Source organism: Dasypus novemcinctus, chromosome 16 (genome assembly GCF_030445035.2).
Source record: "Dasypus novemcinctus isolate mDasNov1 chromosome 16, mDasNov1.1.hap2, whole genome shotgun sequence".
NCBI classification, from domain to species: domain Eukaryota; kingdom Metazoa; phylum Chordata; class Mammalia; order Cingulata; family Dasypodidae; genus Dasypus; species Dasypus novemcinctus.
Window position 1 is genome coordinate 36,325,832 of NC_080688.1, and position 27,119 is coordinate 36,352,950.

Below are 27,119 nucleotides of genomic sequence, written 5' to 3' on the forward strand. Positions count from 1 at the left end.
CAGGAAGCTAAGTTAGAATTTCCATATAATCCAGCAATTTTAGTACTAGGAATATACCCAGAAGAACTGAAAGCAGGGTTGTGAACAGATATACGCACACCAATGCTCATGGCGGCATTCCTTACAATTGCCAAAATTTGGAACAACCCAAGTGTCTATCAACAGATGAATGGATAAACAAAATGTGGTAGATACATATAATAGGAGTATTACTCAGCTATAAGAAGGAATGAAGTTTTGACACATGTGACAACATGGATGAACCTCAAAGACCTTATGTTGAGTGAAGTAATAAGCCAGTCACTAAAGGACAAATATCGCATGATCTCACTGATAGGAACTAAGGTTATTGAGCAGACTCATGGGTAGCATCTAGAAGATAGGTTACCAAGGTATAGAAAGGGAGTAGAAAGCGATGAGCTGATGCTCAATCTGAGCAGAATCTATGATAAGATAGATGTTAGCAGTTTGGTAGTGGATGGGGGTGATGGGGGTGATGGAGGTGCAGTGATGTGAGTGGAGTGAATGGTGCTGGTGTGAGTGTGAAAGGGTTGCAGGGGTGGTGGTGGAGGGGATCTGGGCCATCCATGATGCTGAGTGGAGGGCTGAAGGATGGAACAGGTGAATGTGCAGCTTGGTGAACTCTGGGAAGACCAAGAATGGTGGTTAAGAATACAACTGTGGGAGTGTTCTTTCTGTACCGATGGCAGAGGAGGGTCACTGGTGTTAAGTTGTCAGTGATGGGGAGGAATGTGTGGGGAAGAATATACTTATGACATGCCTCTATGGAATATGAGTGTGTTCATGTTGTCATAGGGTATCTCAGTAGGTGGAGACCCACACAATAACCAACAAAATATTAAAATCTCATCCTGGAAAGTCCTGCTAAATTCTCAAATAGAGTGGCAAGAATCTCACATAGGCAGTGCCTAATAGAAGGAAAACAGACCAATATGCCAAGCCTATGATATTAATGCTTGTACGTATGAATCTTACTCTTGTAAAATCAAAACTTAGCCTGATAATAACTATTGCCTAACAGTTATCTCCTGAAAACTACCTTGTTACTCAAATGTGGCCTCTCTCTAAGCCAAACTCAGAAAATAAACTCACTACCTTCCCTACCAGGATGGGACATGACTCCTAGGAATGAACCTCCCTGGCAAAAAGGGATCACTGCCAACCAATGATGCATTTAGAAAAATACCTTGACCAAAAGGAGGAAACATTCAATTCAAAAGAGTTTTTTGGCTAAGAGATTTTGAAGTGAGTTGGGAGGGCATGTCAGAGATTACACTTATGCATGTCTCAGGCAGATTGCACTAACTGCCACAGTCAACAAAACCCAAATGGGGGTGCTCCTCAGGGCCCTAGAGACATCCAGACACTATAGGTAAGGTACATAACCTCAAGAAATAAGCACCCTATCAGTGGTCCTTACCTTGGAATAGATGATAATCTATTTCCCCCATGTAATAGAGTTAGACTCATTTATAATTTCCCCGCACATGATTCTTCTACTACTTTTATTTGAAGCTATACCATTAGCACTATATTCATTAAATATATGTCCCAGGGACTTAAATCTTCAGTCTGTTCATATGCCAGTCAAGCCCTGAATCTTAGCAGAGTTGTGGCCAACGCCTACCCTCCAGTTCATTGGACTTACCCAGGACAAATAACAAAATGATGATAATGGACAATGGACAATCCTTATCCCCCAAAACAAGGAGTATCTACAACTGCAAGCAAAACAGTTCCTTCCATGTGCCCCATAAGATCTAAGCCCCTGTAGCAGTTTGACATGGTTACGAATTCGAAAAATAGATATTGGATTATGTTTGTAATCTGGTCTGTACTTGGGCATGATAAAGTTCTGATTAGGGCTTTGATTGGGACACATCATTAGGGCGTTGAGTCCCCACCCCTTGGTGGGTGGGGAGTCTCAGATAAGAGGTATGGCAAAGGACAGAGTTGAGGGTTTTTAAAGTTGGGGTTTTTGATGTTGGGGTTTTGATGTTGAAGTCTGATGTTGAAGCCTTAAGCTGGAGCCCCAGGAAGTACACTCACAGAGGAAAGAGAAGCAAACCCCAGGAAAAGAGGAACCCTGAGCCCAGGAAGAAGCAAGCCCTAGGAAGAGAGGAATCCTGAACCCAGAGAGAAGCAAGACCCTGGAAAGGCGAACCCAGGAAGCCTGAGTCCTTATGGACATTGGTAGCTATCTTATTTCAACATGTGAAAATAGACTTTGGTAAGGAAAGTAACTTATGCTTTATGGCCTAGTATCTGTAAGCTCCTACCCCAAATAAATACCCTTTATAAAAACCAACCAATTTCTGGTATTTTGCATCAGCACCCCTTTGGCTGACTAATGAAGCCCCTTCACTCAAACTGGGCATTACCATCTCCAGGTGCTCAAGATTTAGGAAGGAACAAACATAAGGGGGGAATGCAACCACAGATCAAAGCAGACTTATTATTGTAGTAACAGGAGAACTTGTAACACTGATATAAAAATAGTGGTTACCAGAAGTTCTGAGGTGAGGGGGAGGGAAGAATAGGTGGAACATAGGGCATTTTTAGGATATGAGAATTGTTCTGCCTGATATTGCAATAATGGCAACAGGCCATTATATATTTTGTCAAATCCTATAAAACTGTACAGTGCAAAATGTAAAACATGATGTAAACTATAGACCTTGGTTAGTAGCGATGCTTTAATATTTCCTTATCAATTTTAGCAAATGTACCACAATAATGTAAGATGTTAATAGGGGAAAATGTGGGAGGGGGAAGGGAGTGTGGTATATGAATCCTCTATACTTTTAATGTATCTTTTATGCAATCTAATACTTCTCTATAAATAAAGTTTATTATATGGGGGGAAATAATAAATATCCAATTTTTAGAACAATTTCTACTAGATATGACTGCAAAACCTTAATTTTCACCAGGGAGCCATTTTCAAGCATGTAATAAATAGATTGTAATATAGATTTTCAGCTTATTAGCAAAATAGGTCACACACAGGGGTAAAATAACATTTTTGATAAAGATTATTAATTTTTATTTCTAATATGAATGCCAAAAGCATCACAGAAATCTTTGTAAAAATTCAAGCTTAAGAACACAGCAACAGGGAAGGAAATACTTAACTGTTCTCATTAGAGAATAGCCATCTTTTAAAATTTTCTCTCAGGTGGTTTGGACTTTGAAAACCTTAAACAAACAAACAAATAAACCCTCAAATACGTAGCTATTCTAAGTAATATACTCAGAATTGAGCCAGTAGAAATATTTCCTAACTGAATGCTAAAGAGACATTTAGGTCAGAGTTTAAAAATCTGAGTGGATCTGAAGGTCTGCCAATAAAACCATTTGATAATCCTTTGACTTTAGCCATCCTGAATATGCCAGGGTGGTGGAAAAAACCTCATCGGCTTCCTCTACTCTAGAGGTCCCACCAACCCCACCTTTCAATTCATATCTTCTAAAAAGTATCACCAAAGACTATGAAATAGTTATGGAGTGAGTTGCTACATGGTATGTTGTGGGAACATAGGCTCAGGCACAATAGAAACTTGTACAAATGACACAGCACAAAGGGTCCCAAAGAGCAGAGGAAGAGGTCCCATAATGGCTGGTCTCTCAGAAGGCCAAACTGCTTGGGCAGCAGCTCCTTTCGCCTCACTTCACAATAGAGAAGGACAAGTCTGTGTTGCCTGAGATGTATATTTATTTATCCCGGAGGTGGTGGTGGGGCGGGGGGCAACTGAAAATTTCCTACTCTGATAAGCATCTGGGGCTGCTTGTTACTGGTTCTGAGTTTAATGACTGGTTATTAGACCTAAAATATCCCAAGGGATGTGGAATGGAAAAAGACTAAAATATCACGGCAAAATAGTAGCAGGGGAAGGAGGGTAGGTGAAATCTGGGAGATGGCAGCTAAGCGTGTATCTGTGACTTCCTCAGTACACTTATAAACAAAGTTAAAGGGAAGTGGGTATCATAAAGACAAAGAACCTGGCTTCGGTATTTAACCAACACTAAATAGAGTAAGAATCTCTCCATGAAATAACTCTAGAAATATCTAGGGGTTAATGAAGAGGGAATCAAAACTACAATTTCAGTTCAACAACTGAAAGAATGTAACCAAACATCCCTTGAACTCATACTCTTACTGGTGATTAAATCTAACTTTAGAAAGATGTTCCGACAACAGCTGGAGTTAGACTGGAGCTAGAGGTTCTTGTTAAATCCAAAGTGATCCTCTGATAAGAATGTATATTTACAAGCTCCTCAAGAGGTTTAAGATAGCCAAAAAGAGTAAAACAGAAGGAATCCTTTGACCATTGGAGTAAGAAATATTTCTCCTTTGTACTCTTCCCAGATACCTCATCTTGGGCTAGTTTAGCCACAAAAGAACGAGGGCAGGGATCATGGTATACAATTAAGAGCTGAATTCGATCCCACATTGAGTTCCACTTTCTTGACCAAGATATATAGTGTATAATTTTCTAAATAGTCTTTCAAGTTTCTCATATCTCATTCTCAAAAAAAGTAATATTTGTTAAAACAGAATCCCTATAGTATCAAACATGCCATATCATAAATATCTTTCTACTCACATGTTATTTAGGAAAGACTGCCAATTAAACTCTGTTTTCAAGTTACTACCATAATAATAAGCTTCCAAAACAATTAACTAAGAATGTGTAATATATCTAATATAAGTAAATATGTGCACTTAAAATTTGTAACACATGTTTCAGTTTTTATGACCTATTGACTTCATTTCTAAATTGAACCTGTGATAAATGTGTACTGGTCAACTCTGCTAAAAGACAAAATATACTATAGCTTACACAACAATTAACTATAAAATGAATGCTTCTCCACTGGAAAAAAGACATAAAAAGAGAGTTTGAAATCCTAGCCACTCACTTCTGCCTTTATTTGACTTCTTGCTCCCTTACTGTATCTCTCAACTCCTTTTATTTATATCTCCAAACTTGAAACTTAACATTAAAAGTCTGATTAAAGTTTATTGCTAGTATTAGGTGGGCTTCTATATATAACTGCTGTTGTTCTAATTATGAAGTACAATTCTTGGTTTTAGCACAAGAATACTTAAAACTTATTAAAGTGCTCCTACTTATGAAAAGACATGTAATCTTCCTTAAACAGCTTTGGGCTTTAACCACGGAGTTAGGCTGCTTGATATAGATTCATAAACCTTCTCATGTTTCTATTCAAGTAGAGCTTCTCGGGTCTATTTTAATAGTCTCAGCTTGCGTAGGACTGATTTTTTTCTATAAAATACATTAAGTATATATTATCATCAGGCTGTGGCTATCAGAAACAAAAATTCCTTAAGGATCCATGGACAAAATGAAAAAAAGGTAGAAAATCAAATGAAACATATGTTTATTTCCATGACATTTAAGGAAACTTGAAAAAAGTAATAGAAATTTTCTTACCTGGAAGGTTTCCATCCGTTTCATCAGCACTAGGAAAACTAGCAACACTTGTAGAATCCGAAAGGTCCAAAAGTTTAGCACGCAATTGCTCAATATCACTCTCTTTGCTAGCCAACTGCATTTGAAGCTCATTTCTATGTGTACATTCTTCTACCAATTGCTATTTTTGAAAAATATCAATAAAAAGAATAAAAATTTCCAATATTAAGAATAAAATAAAATATAAATAACAAGTAACCTAAATTGTTAATATAAAAATTTACAGTAAACACAGAACTGTGTAACACTGTGAACCCTACTGTAGATGATGCACTATAGTTAATAATATAATTATAAGAATGTTTTTATGAATTTTAACAAATGTATGACACTAATACAAGGTAGTAATAATAGGGAGGTATATAGGGAAAAACACACCTAATATAAACTATGAGACGATAGTACTGTTTAAAACTTCCATCAATTATAACAAAAGTACCACACTAACGCAAAGTACCAGTAATAGGAGAGGTATATGGGAATGCTGTATTTTTTACATGATTTTTCTGTAGATCTACAACTTCTTTTTTTTTTAACAACTTCTAATTTAAAAAAGAAATGCAATTAAAAAAGGACATGGGGGGAAGGGGAGAGAAAAAAAAAGGACATATTTCATAGGCATGTGTATTGGGTGTTTTAAATGAGGTAATCCATGAAATTGCTTCATATAGAACCTAGAACATAGACTCTTTCAATAAATTCTGGTTACTACTGTTAAAAAAAAAAGTACAATTATTAAATAGTATTATCATCAATTATAACAAATGTTCTACGCTAGTATAAGATGTTGGTGATGGGATAGAGTATAGGAATCCTGTGTTTTATGTATGATTGTTCTGTAAACACACAACTTCTCTAATAAAAAGAATAAAAAAAATTTTAGTAAACACCATGAATATTTACTACCATGCACTGTAAAAATACAAATGCATGTTCTCTTCTTCAGTAACACATTGCTTCAAATAACAAGTGATCACTGAATAAGTTCCTTTCCTCCTTGCTTTATACAACTTTCTAAAAAAATACAAGGCATTAAAACATAAATGATGGTGTCAATGCTTGGGTCTAAATCTGTCTAATTCCAGAGACCATGTTGTCCATTTTATTTGATCAACAACCTTGGAAGTATTAAAAAATTAAGCTTGATATATATATATATATTTTTTAAAGATTTATTTATTTATTTAATTTCCCCCCCTCCCCTGGTTGTCTGTTCTTGGTGTCTATTTTGCTGCGTCTTGTTTCTTTGTCCGCTTCTGTTGTCGTCAGCGGCACGGGAAGTGTGGGCGGCGCCATTCCTGGGCAGGCTGCTCTTTCTTTTCACGCTGGGCGGCTTTCCTCACGGGCGCACTCCTTGCGCGTGGGGCTCCCCCACGCAGGGGACACCCTTGCGTGGCACGGCACTCCTTGTGCGCATCAGCGCTGCGCATAGCCAGCTCCACACGGGTCAAGGAGGCCCGGGGCTTGAACCGCGGACCTCCCATATGGTAGACGGACGCCCTAACCACTGGGCCAAAGTCCGTTTCCCAAGCTTGATATTTTGATTTCAGAAAAGTGAGTCCTGACTGGGAAAACAAATAAGCTACAATACTTCATAACCTCTACTCCATCTATAGCCAACTTATGATAGCGGCCATAACCTAACTTCAGTCTAAAACCAAAGAAGAAAAACTCTTGGTTGTCTCTCTAAAAGTAGGGCCACTAATCAAGCAGTTGCTAATGGATAAAAATTACTCCAGCTGCAATGGCTAATAGTCAGCAGAGCATCTCTCTAGTTCATCAAGATCCAGACAGCTATCAAAGTAATAATGTTCAGGGAAACGGACTTTGGCCCAGTGGTTAGGGCGTCCGTCTACCATATGGGAGGTCCGCGGTTCAAACCCCGGGCCTCCTTGACCCGTGTGGAGCTGGCCATGCGCAGTGCTGATGCGCGCAAGGAGTGCCGTGCCACCCAAGGGTGTCCCCCGCGTGGGGGAGCCCCACGCGCAAGGAGTGCGCCCGTGAGGAAAGCCGCCCAGCGTGAAAAGAAAGTGCAGCCTGCCCAGGAATGGCGCCGCCCACACTTCCCGTGCCGCTGATGACAACAGAAGCACAACAGAAGCGGACAAAGAAACAAGATGCAGCAAATAGACACCAAGAACAGACAACCAGGGGAGAGGGGGAATTTAAATAAATAAATCAATCAATCAAAAAAAAAAAAAAAAAAAAACATGGGGTACTTTAGGGATATGGGAATTGTCCTGCAAAGTAATAATGTTCAGATTGTGGAGAGTATAAACCAAAATATGTATTTTATACAAAAAATTCCAGTCTAAACAAAATCAATAGATAAGAGATATATAGAGCAATAACAATTTAAGAACATAATTCTACACACACACACAAACCTTACCGCCTGCATGTCATTCAGTTCCTTCTGATGTTTCACTACCATCTGGTTGAATTTCTCTCTTTCCTGGTTGAGTTCCAGCTGTAGTTTTCGATTTTCCTTTTCCTTCTTTCTCAAATCTTGTGTATTAGCTTTCTTTCTATCAATTTTAAAGTCTTTTCGATTCATTATTTCTGCCAGCTTATTAACAGCCTATTTAGTAAATTAAAAGATTATTAATAAGGATATATATGGTAGTCATCCAACTTAAATTTTCTCTAAAAATGTATTTTTTTCCCTTCAAAATCAGGAAGCAGAACTTTTGCGTGTGGAAATTAGGAGAACCTAATTAAGGCTGGAATATTAGAACTGTTAGCACAAGTTAACTATTACTGACTTATTTCACTGTTCAAATGTAGGTGTCAGATAGGCTTTCAAACATCCATTCATCATTCTGCAACAATCCAGGTATGTATTATGTTGTAGGTACTCTGACAGGCAATAGATAAAGAGACAGAAAATAAAGTAATGCCCCAAAGGCATCCTCATCTGATGAAGGGATCAAATAAATATTACAGTACAGAGAAGTAAGAAGAAAGAGGCTATGGAAGCAGTACCTAACAGAGATTTGAAGTGGCTAGTGAAGGCTTTCTGGATTACCTGCACAGCTGTCCATGTTTCTTAAAAAAAAGATAGGAGTTGGATAAGTAAAGAGGAAATTGTATGAGGGAGAGGAGTCAGAGATGGTAGCAGAGGAAGAAAGCAGGGCGCGGGATGCTTGATGAGGCCATACTGAGGCCCTCTTGAAAGTAAAAGGAAATTTAAATATTTTTATGGCTAACCCCTTTTGCTAGAAGAAAAAAAAAAGCCCCAAATGAGAAAGAACTGTTAAAAGCATGTGAAATTAGCTACTTAAATAGCAAAACATAAGTCATGTACACTTCTTCAGCAATAATGTTATATATATATATATATATATATAGAGAGAGAGAGAGAGAGAGAGAGAGTAGATTTTTTCAATTAAGACAGAAAAAAAACCCTCAAACTTAGCCATTACCATTTCCATGTTGATTAGGTCCCATCTAGGATATGAAGACCCTGAATATATAAATATATATATAACTGGGTGTATATCTTTTAGACTTTCCCCAGTCATGAACAGATTACATATATATTTAAATTAAAAATTGGAATCATGTTGCACATTCTTTGCTGCAACTTTTTTTTTTTTCATTTAATGCTATATCATGTGTGGGCTATGGTGTGGAACACGGGGTGCAGCGATGCCCAGAGATGTACTCACCAGATGCAATGGATGTGACATGATGATGGGGGAGAGTGTTATTGGGGGGGAGTGGTTGGGGTGGGGACGGTGGGGCGGTGGGGGCGAATGGGGACCTCATTTTTTTTAATGTAATATCTTTTAAAAAAATGAATAAATTGAGTAGAATTTGGGGAAAAAAAAAAAAAAGAAATAACTTGGGTTCTCCAAAGTAAAGCCAAACCATTTAATAAATCTAAATTACTTTCACATTAAAAAAAAAAAAACTATATCATGTATCATGGTAAATACTATGTTCCCATGTAACTACATATAAATCCACCTCATTTATTTCCAGTGGCTCCTCTGCATTCCACTGTATGGATGTATCATTATTTATTAATGCTACATTGATGGACAGTGGATTATTTTTATTTTTTCACTATTAAAACTAATGCTGCAGGGAAGCAGAAGTGGCTCTCGATTGGGCTCCCGTCTACCATATGGGTGGTCCTGGGTTTGCTTCCCAGGGCCTCCTTGTAAAGATAAGCTGGCCCATGCCCATGGAGATCTGATGGCCCATGCCTGCAGAGAGCTGGTGCAGCAAGATGACGCAACAAAGGGAGACAAACAGACACAGAAGAACACGCAGTGAATGGCCACAGAGAGCAGACAGTAAGCAAGTGGCAAGTGGGGGGGATAAGAAAAAAATCTTTAAAAAAACAACCAAAAAACAATAAACCAATGCTGCAGGGGAGCAGATGTAGCTCAGTGGCTGATCACCTGTTTCCTATATATGAGGTCCTGAGTTCAATTCCCAGTACCTCCTAAAGAAAAGACAAAACAAAACAAAAAACAAAACCGTAAGTATGTTTGTATATATATTTTTTGAGCATTTATATAGGATAAATTCCTTAGTGTGCAGTTACTGGTTAAAGAACACGCACACTAAAATGTTTTAGTCTGTTAAACTGTTCTTAAAGTTTACTCCCTCATATAGTGAAAAAATTTATTTCTTCCCTTTTCTTACCAAATCTAGGTATTACATCTCATTTAAATATCTGCCAGTCTCACTGTCAAAAAGATACCTCATTTTTGTTTTACTCTTTACTTCTTGGTTTTATTGGGTTGACCATTTTTTTTTAATTTGCTATCCCATTTCTTTTTCTCTGAATTGCTACCCTTCCTTTCTGTTGAAAGATCCTTTTCTTAATTTCAGGTGTTTTTTATATTTATATCTATTCATATGTGCTATAAATATTTTCCCGTTTTTCCTTTAACTTTGCGTTATTTTTGGCTCCAAAGATACTTGGCCTTTTATCTAATAAATGCTAATCTTTTTCTTCACGGTCTCTGTCTTAGTATAAAGGTAAATAAAACCTTCACTGAAGGATTTTCAACTGAAAATTCAATCTTTCACGGAAAGATTAGTAGAATATGAAGGACTGATTAGAGCGGCAGTAGACTAATGATAAAGAGTCTATTAAAATCTTTTAATAAAAAGTGGAAAATATTTATCTTACTGTAAAATCAACCTTGAAACATGGAGACTTATGAAAAATTTAAACTACTGAATAACTTCATAAAAATGGTAAGAAATCCAGTTTTAGGGGAAAAAAATCTGATCTAGATATATCCTTAAATACAAAGCAAAGTCCTATATCCACTCCTATAATGTCATACTTATTCCCAAATCTTCTCTTGGTTTCAAACAAGTCTGTCTTCTTTTCAATATGTTTTCCCACTGTCAATTACAGCTCCTCTTCTACACAATCTAAAACAATCTAAAACAAGTTACTACTCAAATTACTAGATGAGCTAGTTTTCTTAAATTGGTGTAAATCCCATTTTATGAATAAGCCTTCTATTTTATATTCTCATTAAATACAGAATATGAGAAGGTATATAAATTGTACATAATTTACTCCAATGGAAAGTATAAACCTTATAACCTTAGTTTTAAGAGAAAGTACATAAAGAACAAACATTAATTTTGTGAATATATGATTCTCAAATATGAACACACAGAAAAGGCTAAGAACAAGTATACCTGTGTTTTAAGGGTTCGTTCTGTATTGATATTCTTTTCAAAGGCAGCTTTAAGATTACTGATCTCTTCTTCCTTCTTCGATTTATATTCTGTTCAAGAAATTACACAAAATTTTACTGTATGTCATTAAATAATTTAATTTTCTGCATTCCAAATTAACAATGCCCTTAATCAAATTAGTATACACTACACAGTAACTTTCAGTAACAAAAGATAATTCTTAAGGCTACACAAATTATTTAATATATAAAAACAAATATTTCAAAAACCTAACATAAAACATAAATAGCTAAATATTTATCTCTGAACTTGATTTAGCATTATGATTTTTTTAAAAAAACCTACATACCTTCCTCTGCTTTTTTCATGTTTTCAGTTAGCTCTTCATTTTCTTTCCTTAGTAATTCATTATCTTTGGTTAGCATGCTGTTTGTTTCTTCTAGCTAAACAGAGCACACAAAGATTTAAGTTACACCTTTTTTTGCCATAGCTCATATTTAAAGAAATAAACTTGAAGGTAATAATACTTCATATTTTCCATAGTTGAGGACAACTCATATACTGCTTAACTACAGAAAATGCTGGGTTTCTCATTTAAAATATGTGGATATAATTAAATTCAGAACATTTTAAAACAATTGCTAGTTTCCAATAATTATTCCAAAATATACATGAATGAAAGAAAGAATAATGTAATGGGAAGATAACTAGACTGGGAGCTCAGAAATTTGTACTTAGTTTTAGCTCTGCTGTTAACCTACTATGTGGTCCTGGGCAAATCAGTATTTTTCTAGGCCTTGTTTCTTCATGAATAATGATGATAAAAACAATAAAAGCATTTACTGACTGATTATTTTTATTAATGAATTTGTTGACCATTCTACATTAATCTTTTTAACAACTATTTAATCTTTATAACAAACGTATGAGTATGCATTATTATTTGTTTTATAGATGAGAAATTAGTCTTAGAGAAGTTAAAGCAACCTGCTAAGATCACATAACTTTCAAAGGGAAAAACGAGGTTTTGAACCAAAGCCCATTGAAATCAATGCATCTGATGGTGGTTTCAAAAAAATTTTTATTCCCTTTTTTAGCCTCGTGATTCTAAATAGACTATTATATAAATCTTAGAAATAGGTAAGTATTTGTGGCCATGATTTTGTTTTCCTAGAAGGCATTTGTAAATCAGCCACAAATTTTTCACCTTAAAATCGTTTCTGTGTAATTTCACAGAATTCTGGCCCATACAGTCTAATGATCAGTTACAATATAAAAAGAAAATACATTCAATTAATGTAAGCTAAGCATTCCTTCATGTGAAATATAACTAATAAGATCTACATCCAGAAAGGAAAAAAATACAATACACTGAATAAGAGTTTCAATCATTAAGAGTTGTTTTGGATTATATTTTATATACAAATATAGAATGACATCCGTGTGCTGTATAAGTAAATATGCATACATACACACTTACGTTTACACTTAAATCAATTTTACTCATACAACTGACTAACACACTTACCCGACTAACAGTATGATCTTTATCTGTAATCTCCTGTCTATTTCTTGAAGCAGCTTTCTTGCTTTCTTGGGTCAATTCAAAATACTGTTCTTCCAAAAGCCCTCGAGCCAACTGCTCAGATTCAGCTTTCGTTTCTGCAAGGTCCAGCTGAGTAGCAAGAGTTTCTCTGCAACAGATTTTCAAGAGATATGGGTATAAACAAATACAGCTCATTCTTCCAATTTAATCACATACTTAAAACATGATAATCTTTAAATGATAAAAAGAATGGCTATTTTATTGCTTAAACTTAAAATCCATTATAAACTTTCCATAAAAGCAATGAATTTAACCTTTTACACGTTGTCAAACTACAAAAGTCTAAGTGCTTTAATCTTCTAACTGCTATTGTGCTTAACTAAGAAATTGCAACAATGGCCAGTAGTCTACTTCTGAATAGGAACTTCTTGTGGATTTGAAAGGAAAGGCGCATGGCATAGTGGAAAAGTCATTGGCTTACAAATCAGGAAGGCAGACTTGGACCCTTATTCTATCACTACCTAACAGGTAAGGAAACTGCACAATTTTCTTATACTCTGGAGCTTGCTTTACTCAAATCTACAGAATGAGGGCTAAACTAAATTATTTGTGAGGTCCCTTATAGCTCTGAAATTCAGTAAGATTATGGAGACTTACATTTGCAAACCACTATAAATTATTCTAAGAATGCGCCCCGGAAATTATACTCTAAACCTTTTCAGAAGTGAAATTCAGACCAGGATGAAATCACTCTAGTTCACCTGCACTTACCAAAGAGCCTGTCATGGTCACCACTGTATCCCCAGTGTAAGAGAATCTCAAGGTACATTTACTGAATGAATGAATGAATGAATTCTACCTCCTATTTTCAAGTAAGAGAGTAATACAAATTGGGAAGAGACACATAGTAACTATAAAAAAGAAATATTCACTCAACAAATATTTGAATGTTTACTATGTCCCAAGCACTGTTCTAGGAAGTAGCATACATTGGTAACAAAGTCCCTGCTTTCAGTGAGTGCTTTCAGGACATTAGTGAGACAGATAATTTAAAAGAGTAAAATACAGTATGGCATGGAGAACAATAAGAGAGGAAAGGTCAAACAGCGATGACTCCAAGTTTTTGACTGGAACAACCAGTCTAGAATTGCTAATTACTGCAATGGGAAGACAGGGAGGAGCAGGCTAGTAAGGTGAGGGAATCAGGAATTTTTTCTGGACTTGTTAAATATGAGATGCTTCTTAGGCAGTTGGATATAACAACTCTGGAATTTGAGGGAGAATCTTCTTTTACATAGCTGCTATTTAAAAGCCATGAGACTGGAGGATGACAAGTAGTGAGTGATCCCTTGGGCCCTCTAAACTTACATAGGTCATAAAGATGAGAATGGACAAAGGAGCAAAGGAGGCTGAGAGTAGCCAGGTGAATAAGAGGAAAATAGGACAAAGTTTCATAGAAGCCAAGTGAAGAGATTTTTTCAAGAAAGAGAGACTAATTATGTCAAATGCTTCTGTTATATTACACAAGATGAGGACTGAAAACTGATTATTGTCTTTAACTATTTGGGAGTCACAAGTGATTTTGAGAAGTGTTGTTCTGGTAGAGTGATGACTGCAAAAATCTGACTAGGGATGAGTCAGACAGTAAGGAGGAGGCCAATGTGGCTGGTTGTCTATACTATGTTCTATTTCTACTCATCCTATTCATTTTAATCTAGTATATTCATTCATCACCATTTAGGAACTGTCCTCCCCAAGATAACTTCAATCTCTCTATGTTTAAATATAATGGATTTTTTTTACTTGGCTTTTCTGCATTATTTGGCACTTTCAATCACTTTTTCTTTCTTGACATATTCTATTTGCCTAGCTTGTGTGACATTCCACTCTGATTTCTTCTTGCTCTATTGATGACGTCTTACTTTTCCTTCTTTTGCCCATTATTTAAAACCATATAAGCTAGTATTCTGTCATCAGTCCTTGTGTCTTTTCATTGTACATTAGAGGCCACAATGTTTTGTCTGAGAAGGCCAAATGAGCCCACAGATGATTCCCTACCCCTCTCCTGACACACACAAACACTATTAAAATAGAGCTTGGCAATATTTTACATAAAACTGGCTTCTCTTAAAAAATCAGAAGATCTTGAAACACTGGGTCAATATTTTCATGTGGCAGCAAGTGGCTGGAATTAGAGAAGTGAATTCTTCAGATTGTTACAATCCCCCAAAACTCACACAATAAATGTAATGTACTTAGACCCAACTAAGTTCAACCTGGTTATATGTATGGCTTCATAGACTGCTGAGTTTATGGACTGATATATACAATAGCCTTAGCAAATCTCATCTTAGTGGGTTTCTGTATATAATGATTGTCAAAATGGTCTCAAGTCCTAACTTTCTTCTGAATTCTGAAGTGATAAGCCCAACTACCTGGAAGTCATTTCTATTTAGAAATCCCACAGGCACCTAAAATTTAACAGGTATAAAATGGAAAGTCTCCTCCTCTCTCCTTATTTCACAAACTTGTTGTTCCTTAACTCAGGGAATACCACCACCATCAATTGAATTGTCTTGGTCAGAAAGTTGAGAGCCGACCTAAAATTTTCCCTAAACTTTAGCCCAAGGCTTCCAAATCTACAGGTCCTACTGCTTTGACTTTCTTATCTTTTTCTGTGTACTTCTCTTCTTTCTACTGCCAACTTACACTGTAATTTTATATCTTTATTATTTCAATGGCTGTATAATTGGATTTGCTGTAACCACCCAGTTTTGCCCAACTCCTCATTTGTTCCCAGTTATCAATGTTTGTAACACCAAATTCACCAGTATGACATATAAGGCCCTTTGTAATATGATTCAGGTTTATCTATCTAGCCTTACCTGTAACCAACTGCCTCCCTGCCTACAAATTAAACCATCTGCAGTTCCCTAAATCACAGACTAGCCTTTGTCCATACTGTGCCCCATCCTCACATGCCATTCTCTGGCTAATTCCACTTTTCCTTTAATTATCAACTTAGTTGTCACTTCTTTTGGGAATGTTCTCTTAATTTCATACGGTAAGATAAGGTATGCCTCTTAAATATGTTAAAATAGCAACTTTTAATAACCCTCAAACCTTAACTATGTCTCCTGACTTGTTTCTGAAGTACTTGAAAGTAAAAACCATAACTTACATTACCATCAGAATAATGGCAAATCTACTATCTTTAAACTTAAATTTAAGTTAAGAATACTTTGTTGTAGTACCAATTCTTGCTCTAAAGTAAAATGGACATACTTTTCATTTTGTAGTTCCTGTATTTTCTTTAAATTTTCTCTGTTTTTTTCTTCAACTTCTTCTTTAAGTTCCTTTACCTGGGTTTTATAAAGGGTCTGCAAAATAAGTGCCAAGAAGAAATAAGTGTTTATGGTGATTTAAAAACAATTCTGGAAGTTTTTTTATAAAGTTAAATGACTAACAGATGATCCAATAATTCTACTCCAAAGTATATACACATGAAAAATGCAAATGTATATCCACAAAAAGTCTTTTACATGAATTTTCATTGCAGCTTTATTCATAGTAGCTTAAAACTGGAAACAACCCACATATCCATTAACAGATGCATGAATTTAATAATTGTAGTATATACATAGTACTTAGTAATAAAAAGGAATGAATTATTCATAAATTCAATGTGATAAATCTAAAAATATTTTGCTGAGTAAAAGAAGCTAGGCACAAAAGAGTACACACCACGAGTCCATGTATATGAAATTCTAAAATAGGAAAAAATAATCAGTAGTGACAGAAAGTAAATATTAGTTATATCTACAACTCAAAGGCCAGTGTAATATGAAACGTGTATACCTAAGCCATAATGATAATATTGGTACTCTAACCCCAGGACTTGCTACTGGGCAAATAGAAACCTTAAAACAAAGTATTATAGCCCTAGTTTGGTGGAAATTCTAGAAATGTCTACACAAAAATGTTCATTTCTTCACAACTTTTTAAGACCATCAACTCAGATTCAGAAATAAAATACAGAAATGAAGATATAGGATGGGGGCAGGGGTTAAGAAGAAGGTTTTTCTATAAAAAATTTTTTAAAAACATCAGAAAGAATGAGATAAAATGAGTATATGGTAGTTTACCTGGAAACTAGATACTCTACAGAAAAAAAGAAGAAATGAAGATATAAAGGAAGAAAACCTTTTTAGTCAAAAGTCCTCATAAAAAATAGAAATAACATTTTTAAGTTAAGTTTTGAAAGAGTCTGTATGTTAAAAACAATTCTTACTTACTGAGAAATATTGCTCAGCCTCAAGCTGATCTTGTAGTTCCCGCATCTGTCCTTCATTTCCTCTATATTGTCTTCAAATAAAAAAGATAGTAAACAGAAGTACCTATTTATACTAGGCTTTATATTATTCTTTGTTTGTTAAAGCTGCTAAAATAAAAACATTTACTAAAATCATCTTTTAAAAAATAGCATACTTCATACTTCATTACATAGCATTACTTTACTTGTTATTTGGTTAGGACAAGATATTTGGTTTCACTTTGTTTCTTAAAAAACGATGCTATGCAAAGTAGAGGGAACCCTTTTCTACTGATGGTCACCTTCTAGGAGAAAATTAATTGTGGATCAATCCCAACTGCAAAAATGAAATTGATATGTTTTTTGTGTACATTTTTGTAAGGGAAAGAAGCCTTAGAGATACATTTTAAATGTTTTAGGTAGTATGTACCCAATTAAAAACAGAGAACTAAAATGTTTAATGAGTAATAAGAAATATTCAGTGCTATATATTGTGGCTAGTTAAGCATACAAAGGGTGGAAATGAATCCAAAGAAACACAACAAAACAAACAAACAAAAAATAGGACCACGATTTTTAATTCTAATTCTTAAAATAATGAAACACCACGAATCTTTCCTTTAAGTTACAGAATTCCTAATAGAAAGAAGTTTTCCCCTAATTTTTCCAATGCTAATGTGTGAAGAAACATGACGCCTTCAGCAGATTTAAAACTGATATGAAAAAAACGTTGCTTTTCCATCATAAACCGACTTACTTACAACTCTTCATAATGTTTTTTCCCTCTCTTTAAAAAATACCTGTATTTTTATATGGTGAGCCTATCCTTCCAAAACAAATTTGCAAACCTTCTTTGCAAGTAAATTATTTTTAAATGCTTTTCTAAATGCTTTTCTCTAAGTGTTTCTTTTACAAACTCTAAATCCATAAATTATACATAAAATATCAAACACATAAGCAACTGCTGAGCATAAAGAAGAAAATAATCAAGAATGTTATTTTTACAACTTACTTTGTAAGCTGAGCCAACTCAAATTCTAATAATCTCTTTGCTTCCAATAAAGTATTTATTTCCTGTTTCATCTGCTTTTCTAAACCCTTTAAATTGTCTGCCTCAAACGCTTGAGTCTTCAATTCATTTTGTAACAAGAGTCGCTTATTTGATTCCTGTTCCAGTTGCAGTGTGAGATTCTTAACCTATGAATGAAAAAAAAATTGGGCTCTTAAACCTCTAATAATTTATTAGACATTAGTTGAAAGAATACTAATAAAATCAAGTATAGGGAAGCGGATGTGGCTCAACAGATAGAGCATCTGCCTACCATAAAGGAGTTTCAAGGGTTTGATACCCCGGGCCTCCTGGCTCTTGTGACCTACACGCAGTGCTGCTGCACACAAGGAGTGCCAGCCCACGCAGGAATGCCCCGCATAAGGGTGCCCCCCGCACAAGGAGTGACATCTGTGCAAGGAGAGCCACCCAGTGCAAAACCGTAGCTCACCCAGGAGTGGTGCCACACACACGGAGTGGATGCAGCAAGATGACGCAATAAAAAGAGACACAGATCCCCAGTGCTGCCTGATGAGAATAAAATCAAGTACATTATAATTTCTATACTAATAGAGAATATTGACATTCTAAAATGTCTCCACTGTTCTACGTGTTTATTATTGCAAAATTCACTATTAAGTCAAATTAATTTCCAAATTTCAAAGATGAGATCTTGGAAATAAAATCTGTTATCTTTCTACCCCAACCAGCATGGAAATTCTAGAGTGTCAGGTAAGTATAAAAGCCAATTTTGGGGACATTGCAAAGAAGTATTTAAAGTTACCTGCTCATTCATAAATATTTATGTGCTCTATTCCATGACCCTCCAAAGTTTAGAAAACAAATTGAATGTATGTTGAATTCAATGCAACAAATATTTATTGAGTACTTGTTTGCTGTTAGGACTAAAACTCAAAATTCACAGTGACCTACAATACCCTTCAAGATCTGCTCCTTGTCTACTTCTCTAGTCCATTACTGGTCACACTCTACAATCCCATCATATTCTTTAGATCTTCAAATGAGACAAGCTCTTCTTCACCTCAGTTCTAGTACATGTCCTTCCCTGTGTCTTCTCTTCTTCATTTATTCATTCCATAGTTCTCGCTTAAATGTCATTTCCTTAGTGAGGCCTTCCTTAGTTCCCAAGTACGATTAGTTATACCATTCTCTAGCATTAGGTATTTCCCTTTTTAATTCTTGTCATGCTTATAATTATTAGTTCAATGTCTGTCTTTCCCTCCAAGTTCCACAAGTCAAGACCATACCTATATAAATTCACCTTAGCAACCCCAAATCCTAGCATAGAGTCAGGTATATATAAGTGTTTAAAAATATTTTTTAAATGACTGAAAATTATCTTTAAAATTGTGAACATACCTTCTTCCTGCATGCTGGCTCTAACTGGTATCTCTAATCTCTCTTCCTTTTAGTCCATTCTATACACAATTGCCAGATTAACTTTCCTAAAACAGTATTTTCAAGTATAGGTCCCATGGAAGTTTTAAAGACCATTAATACTTTGGCCCCCATGTTTCTTCCATGTCTACTCAACATGTCTCTTCAACTCTGATGAGACCACATCCCTTATTCTCCCTCAATTACCCACTTAGTCCTCATTCTTTTTTCCGTATCTTAGCTAATATTATTCCCTCTACCAAGTCAAGCTTCTAACTCTAAAATTATCAACTTTTAAGTCTTTCTCAATCTCTGGGAAACATCTCACACCTCCTTTGTGAAGGTTTTCCTGGTTATTCTGGTCTCCCCTTTCTCTCCTCCTTAATTCATTTATATGTATTACATACTTTTAATCTTATGATTAATTTCTATAAAACATATAGTAGGCATCAGTATATAATGTCATTTTGTCTTTTTATTAGCTTCTCTCTCAATGTACACTCTATGCTTTCAATCACTCAATCTAAGCTGATTGTGACCATGCATTTTAAAACTTATTTTAAAACCTATGAGCATACTTTTTGGGGGTATGAGATTCCTTATAATAAAGAGGATTTTGTTTTTTAAAGCAGATGTCAGTTTCTTCATAGGAGGAGCAAAATGATACAGACCCTACAGAGTGAATGTTCTGTAACTATCTGAAGAAGAAAATTCCAGGAGCTAGAGATATAGTGGTGATAATAGAGCAGTAAACATAGATATTTATAAGTGTTTTCATTCAAATCTCATCCATCTGAGACTTGTTTAATTTACAGAGCCTGTCTGTTCACTCATTACTTATGACTGTTTCTTTTTATAAGATGAACAAAATCAGTACTATGTATTTTTCTTACTTCATCCTCCATCCTTTCTTTATTTTCAGTCAAATGCTCTATCTTCTGCTGAGACTGTTTCAGATCAACATCTAGCATGGAACATTGTTTCTCAGTCTGAACAATCCTATTTTCAGCCTTCTCTCGAGCTTCTCTCTCTTCCTTCAGCTTTTTTTTCATCTCTGTAAAACAAGGTACAAGCATACATTTAAAGAGAAAGACTAATACTCTTCACTTCACAAGGGCTGCATAAAACAAATAAGTGCCAAGTATCCCTATGGTTTTTATCCTGGGATTCTAACAGCACTATTCATTATGTAAGATTTAATGTTATTTGAATTATTTGTATAGTCGGACATCTGAAAGGAATTATAAAATATGTGAAAATATGTGAAATCATAAAATAAAACCTTATAAATTGAGACTTTACTCAATGATATGAGAGATTGTTTAGTACCATTCTCAGGCCAGAAGATGAAGAGTATAGATGGAAAGAAAATGGAGTAACTAAGGAGAAAAATGGAGCTAGAATAGGTAATAGCAGAAAAATAAAGGTATGGTTATTACTCTGTAACTTGTTTTGTTTAAAAAAAAAGTTTCAAGAAGTTTTGGGCTGTGATGGGAACCATAATTTATGCAACTCAGATAAACAAGATTCCACAGATACATTACCAGAAGATATTAACCTACAGTGGGGCTCTATTTTTGAAATACGGTAACTAAAGTCCAAGAGGTAATTTTTCCATGGTCTTGCAACTAGTAAATTGCACCTTAAGGATTCAAAGAGAAGTTTATGACTCTAAATGTGTGCTTTTTCCATTAAAAATACTTTCTCATAAATGTAAAATTAAAAAAAAATGAGATAGAGGAAACAACAAGGACAAGGATAAAAGAATAGAAATGCATGCCCTGTCGTCCACGGAACAAAAGCAGAATAATTATTATTTACTTGATGCTCATTATTTTCACCCATTATGGTAAAAATTACCCATTTAATGATATATATACTGAGTGCTTATTATGTGCCATGTACTGTTCTCAGGACAAGGAATCATAGGGACATACATTACACATTACGATAAACAAATTATTTTATGTTATCTTCAGTCCCTATTTTATAGATGAAGAATCTGAGGCTCAGAAAGGTTAAACGATTGCCTTAGGCCACATAACTAGTAAGTGATAGAGCTGAGATTCCAAGTCAGATCTAAAAGACTGAAAAAGACTTAGAAGAGCTCATGTTCTTGGCATGATGGCTAACATACCTAAGTAATTAGTTTATAATACATAATTGTTCAGGAGGAGCACCTATTATATATCAGGGTCTGTACCAATTCCTGGGAATGCAAAGAAGCTAGGCACAACCTCTGAGCGCAAGAAGTTGTGTTAAAGACACAATATGATAAATATAATATCAGATGTATATGATACAAGGTGCAATTGGGAGTACAAATGATTTTCTCCTTGGAATATCTAGTGGAATGATTTATGGAGGAAGCGAATGCTTAAGCTGAGGTCATGGACACGTGGAAAAAAGATATCCTGGGCGCAGGAAATAACATAAAGGAAAGTGACAGAGCATGGCAAACTGCAGGAAGGAACAAACACACTTTTAAAAAAATTTTTCCAAGTTTTAAAGCACAATCACACATACCATACAGGATTTCCACACATCACCCCACCACCACCACCTTACATTTGTTACAAATGATGAAAGAACATTGTCACAATATTATTGCTAACTATAGTCCATAGCTTATATTTGGCGTATTTTCGCCACAAACTTTCCTTTTATTAATACCATGTATTGGGTTGCTAGGGTGACAGTAACACAACATGGCGGCCAGAGTCTAATGCTCTCGGTCTGGCCACCACCGCAGAGGTCCTAGTGGGGGACCCCGCCTCTAGCGAGTAGAAGGCAGGAGGCCACGCTCTCTGCTCCTTCCTTCCATTGTTGGCCAGGGCAGCCAGGATGAAGACCTCTTTGTCTCTCTGACCCATTACCTTCTGGACGATGCCCATGCACTCCCCTGGCCTGCAGATCCCCAAAGCAGATGCTTGGTACAGCTTCTGCCCTTCCTCTGCTGTATTTGTAAGAGAGACTATAAAGCCATTGGCAAAATAGGAGAGGGGACGTTTTCTGAAGTGATGAAGATGCAGAACCTGAAAGATGGAAACTACTATGCGTGTAAGCAAATGAAACAACATTTTGAAAGGAAGGGGGAAGCAGATGTGGCTCAAGTGGTTGGGCTCCTGTCTACCATATGGGAAGTCCCAGGTTCGGTTCCCATGACCTCCTGGTGAAGGTGAGTTGGTCTGCACCTCAGAGAGCTGGCCTGAGCCACGGAAAGCTGGCCCACGCCATGGAGAGCTGATACAACAAGATGACACAACAAAAAAGAGACACAGAGGAAAGATAATGAGACACACAACAAACCAGGGAGCTGAGGTGGCTCAAGCAATTGAGTTCCTCTCTCCCACCTCAGAAGTCCTAGGATTGGTTCCCTGTGTCTCCTAAAGAAGACGAGAAGAGAAGACAGGCAGCAGACACAGAAGAACACACAGCGAATGGACACAGAGAGCAGACAGTGAGCACAGGCACTGGGGGGAGGATAAATAAAATACATCTTTAAAAAAATATATGGGAAGATTGTAACAATATAGTTTGATTTTCTTCTGCCATATTTTAAAATTTTGTCTTACATATTACATCTATGTATGATATAATCTCAAAATACAGTTATGATAAAATTTGCTTTAAAAAAAAATACCACGTATTAGTATTGTGTATATTATAGTTCATGAGAGAATGTTCTCATATTTGTACTGTTAGCCACAGTTCATCACTTCCATGGGGTTTCACTATGTTATATGGTTCCCTGCTTTGCACAATCCATCTAAAGTGTACACTCACTGGCTCTCAGTTTCATCACATAGTTGTGCTGTCATCACCTCAATCCATTTCAGAATGTTTTCATTACTCCCAAAGGAAAAATCCCGTAACCCCTTATACCCTCCCATTATTGACACTTCTCCATTGCTGTGAAACTATTAACATATTACAGTTAACTATAGTCTATATGTTACATTAGTTTTCTTTTCTCATATATCCCCATTTTCTTTTTTTCTTTCTTTCTTTGAGGTACCAGGGCCAGGAATTGAACCCCAGACCTCCTATGAGGGAAATTGGCACTCAACCACTGAGCCACACTGACTTCTCTGAGTTGGTTTTTGATAGTTTGTTTAGCATATGTTTTTTGTTTTGTCAGGAGGCACTGGAACAGAACCCAGGACCTACCATGTGGGAGGTGGGTGCTCAATTGCTTGAGCTACATCCAGTCCCCTCTCCGTATTCTTAACACTTTGTAATAGAGGAACATTCTTGTGTTTGTATTATTAACCACATTCATCATCTACAACCGAAATCACTATGTCATAGAGTCCTTAGATTATCCTCTTGCTTTCTTTCAATTGACATTAACCTCCTTAGACTATACCTTTCAGCCATATTCACATTTATAAATTGGCAGTGTTAGTTATACTTACTATAATGTGTTGTCATCACCTCTATCCATTTCCCTACATTTACAATCCCCCTTATTAATCATTTTACATACATTCAACATCAGTTCCCCCTTCTCAACACACAATCTCCTAGTAATCTATGCTCTATAGTTAACTCCATGAATTTACTCATCAAACAAATATGCTTTTAAGTCTCTGACTCACAAACTATCACCTTTATCTTTACAGCCAAGTCACTTAAGAACTCTCATTGCAGCAATTCTTTGACCTCAAAACCTCTAATCCATGTCTCATCATTTTTCCACTGTCAATCACCCCCCCAGCTTTGATTATAAATGCCACTATTAACCATTTGTTTTTAAAAACCAAACTTCCTTGCCCTGTTCTTCTTCTACTGAACCTGCAAGGTAAAAACCTCAACTCTGGTTAAATCCATTTAACTGAATGCAAGCTGCTAAACCCTGCTGAACTGATTCCACTAATATAAACTTGTAATGCATATTACAAGTCTAGTGCTAGTCTATCCTACCCTATTTCTTTAAAACAAGTTTGTTTTCCCACTCTCAGAGACTGCACTCTAGGTGACAAGATAGAAGCCACTAGAATGGAACCTCCTCATCTTTCCCCTAAACCTATAAACTTAGCTGCAGTAATTTAATTGTCACTTCCTAGTTCCCTTTTCTCTTCTCAAACACAAATTCCTCTATTCATGTTCTGCCTCAACCATTTTCCCTCCTACTGAATCATTTCCAATCAATATAATAATCTAATCTATTATCTCTCCTCTTAAAATACCCTCCGTTAATCTCACATCCCTTTTCAGCTACCAACCAATCTCTGCTCACACACAAACTTCTGAAAGAATTGTCTATATTACTGTTTCCAGTATCTTACCTATTCTACATTCTTTATCTCTTTCTAATCTGGCTTCTGTTTCTCTTACTCCACTGAAACCAGTCTTTATATGACAACCAATACAGCAAAATTGGAGACACACTTCCACGTCCTCTCATCTTCCTTGACCTAAGCAGAAGATACCTGTTTTTTCAATATCTTACTCCAGAAGTTTCTAATACCAACATTCTTTTGTTTTTCTCCTATCTTTGTGATTGCTCTCTCTTGGTTTCCTTTGTTGGCTTCTCCTTTTCTACTTGACCTCTGAATGTTAAACTGCCCAGGGCTCTGTTCTCAGTCTCCTTCTCTTCCGCCTTTATCCTTCCTTTAGCTAACCTCATCAGGTTCTGCATCTTGCTTGGTGTTTGATTCTAAATTGTTATCTCTCCTCTGAGGTCCAGACTTATGTACCAGCTGACCAGCTGACATCTCCACCTGGATATAAAATAAGCTTCTCAAGATTAACATATCTAAAATAGAAGCCTTTACTACATTCTCACCCCAAAACCACTCCTAACTCAGTCATCACTATCTATCTAGCTGTTCAAACAAAAAGCTCGAATAGTTCTTGATTCCTTCTTTTTTTTTTTTTTAATTTTTTTATTTTTTATTGACTTTGTACTAATATTACATTAAAAATATATATGTGAGGTCCCATTCAACCCCATCCCCCCACCCCCCCTCTCCCCCCCCCCCCAACAACACTCGTTCCCATCATCATGACACATCCATTGGATTTGGTAAGTACATCTTTGGGCACCTCTGCACCTCATATACATTGGTTCACATCATAGCCCATACTCTCCTCCATTCCATCCAGTGGGCCCTGTGAGGATTTACAATGTCCGGTGATTCCCTCTGAAGTACCATCCAGGGCAGCTCCATGTCCCAAAGACGCCTCCACCTCTCATCTCTTCCTGCCTTTCCCCATACCCTTCGTCCACTATGTCCACTTTTCCCATTCCAATGCCACCTCTTCTATGTGGACATTGGATTGGTTGTGTCCATTGCACCTCTATGTCAAGAGGAGGGTCAGATTCCACCTGGATGCTGGATGCAATCCTCCCATTTTCAGTTGTAATCACTCTAGGCTCCATGGTGTGGTGGTTGTCCTTCTTCAACTCCATCTTAGCTGAGTGTGGTAAGTCCAATAAATCAGATTGTAGGTGCTGGAGTCTGTTGAGGCTCAGGATCTGGCTATCACATTGTCAGTCCAGAGATTCAAATCCCCTAAATATTTGATTCCTTCTTTGTCATCTTTCCAATTCATTATTAACTCAAATCATCTATATTGCTACTTCTTCCTAGCTCCCCTACCATCACTCATCTCTTGCCTAGATGCTTACATAGCTTTTAAAATGAATGCCCTATTTTCACTGTTATCTCTCCAAAGCATTCTTCACCCAGCAGCCAAACTAGTCTTGTCTTTTAAAAACATAACTTATACAGCCCAGCTCAGTTAGAATGGTCCAATTGCTTCCAACTATTCTTAGAATAAGGGTGTTGAACTGCCCATCTCTTCTATCTGGAATGTACTTCTTCCTCCAGCTTTTTAAATGGCTGTTTCATCTTGACTTTCAGTTCTTACTGCAAATATTACTAGCTCAGAGAGGACTTCCCTCAGAAATCTATCCAAGGTACTACCACCAGACTCTATCACACTGGTGTATCTTTCCTTCACATTAATGATTACAAGCTGTAACTATTTTCTTTATGTATCTGTTTTTGTTTTTTTTTTAAGATTTATTTTATTTATTTATCCCCCTTTCCCTGGTTGTTTGTGTTCACTGTCTGCTCTCTATTACTGTTTGTTGTGTGCTCTCTATGTCTGCTTGTCCTCTTTTCGAGGAGGCACTGGGACCTCCCAGGTGGGTGGGAGGTGCCCAATAGCTTGAGTCACATCCGCTCCCTCTTTGCTGAGTCTCTTGTTGTGTTTTCTTGTGTCAATTCATTACTTCAGCTTGCCAGCCAGCCTGTTGCCTTAGCTCATTTTCCTTAGGAGGCACCAGGAACCGAACCTGGAAGCTCCCATGTGGTAGGCAAGTGGACACCCAACTGCTTGAGCAACATCCACTTCCCTGTATTTGTTTTTGTCTATCTCTACCACTAAAATGTAATCTCTAAGAGGAAACGTGCTTCTTAGTCTTATTCTCTATTATATTCTCAGTTGTGCCTGAGCTGTAGTAGACAGTCAATAATAAACATACATGGAAGCAGTAAAGGTAGTTCAATATAGCTGAAGTACAGGGTACACATAAGAAAGTGCAGAGCAGTATGACTGGAAAGATATCTAAATGACAACTCAAAGAATCTGTACATCATAAAG

The 27,119-nt window shown here is 36.4% G+C and overlaps 1 protein-coding gene across 2 annotated transcripts in view; it reads right to left on the reverse strand.

Annotated features, from left to right (window-relative positions):
- Window positions 1-27,119, reverse strand: part of ROCK1 (Rho associated coiled-coil containing protein kinase 1) — a 185,687-nt gene that overhangs the window by 22,644 nt on the left and 135,924 nt on the right. For both annotated transcript variants that reach the window (XM_012521871.4, XM_058277515.2), the window contains exons 19-27: window positions 20,396-20,556; window positions 18,069-18,253; window positions 17,040-17,109; window positions 16,030-16,124; window positions 12,727-12,892; window positions 11,548-11,641; window positions 11,199-11,287; window positions 7,912-8,100; window positions 5,481-5,640 (exon numbers count right to left, since the gene is read on the reverse strand). In XM_012521871.4, the coding sequence (XP_012377325.2) occupies window positions 5,481-5,640; window positions 7,912-8,100; window positions 11,199-11,287; window positions 11,548-11,641; window positions 12,727-12,892; window positions 16,030-16,124; window positions 17,040-17,109; window positions 18,069-18,253; window positions 20,396-20,556 (1,209 nt within the window). The remainder of the gene's footprint in view (window positions 1-5,480; window positions 5,641-7,911; window positions 8,101-11,198; window positions 11,288-11,547; window positions 11,642-12,726; window positions 12,893-16,029; window positions 16,125-17,039; window positions 17,110-18,068; window positions 18,254-20,395; window positions 20,557-27,119) is intronic.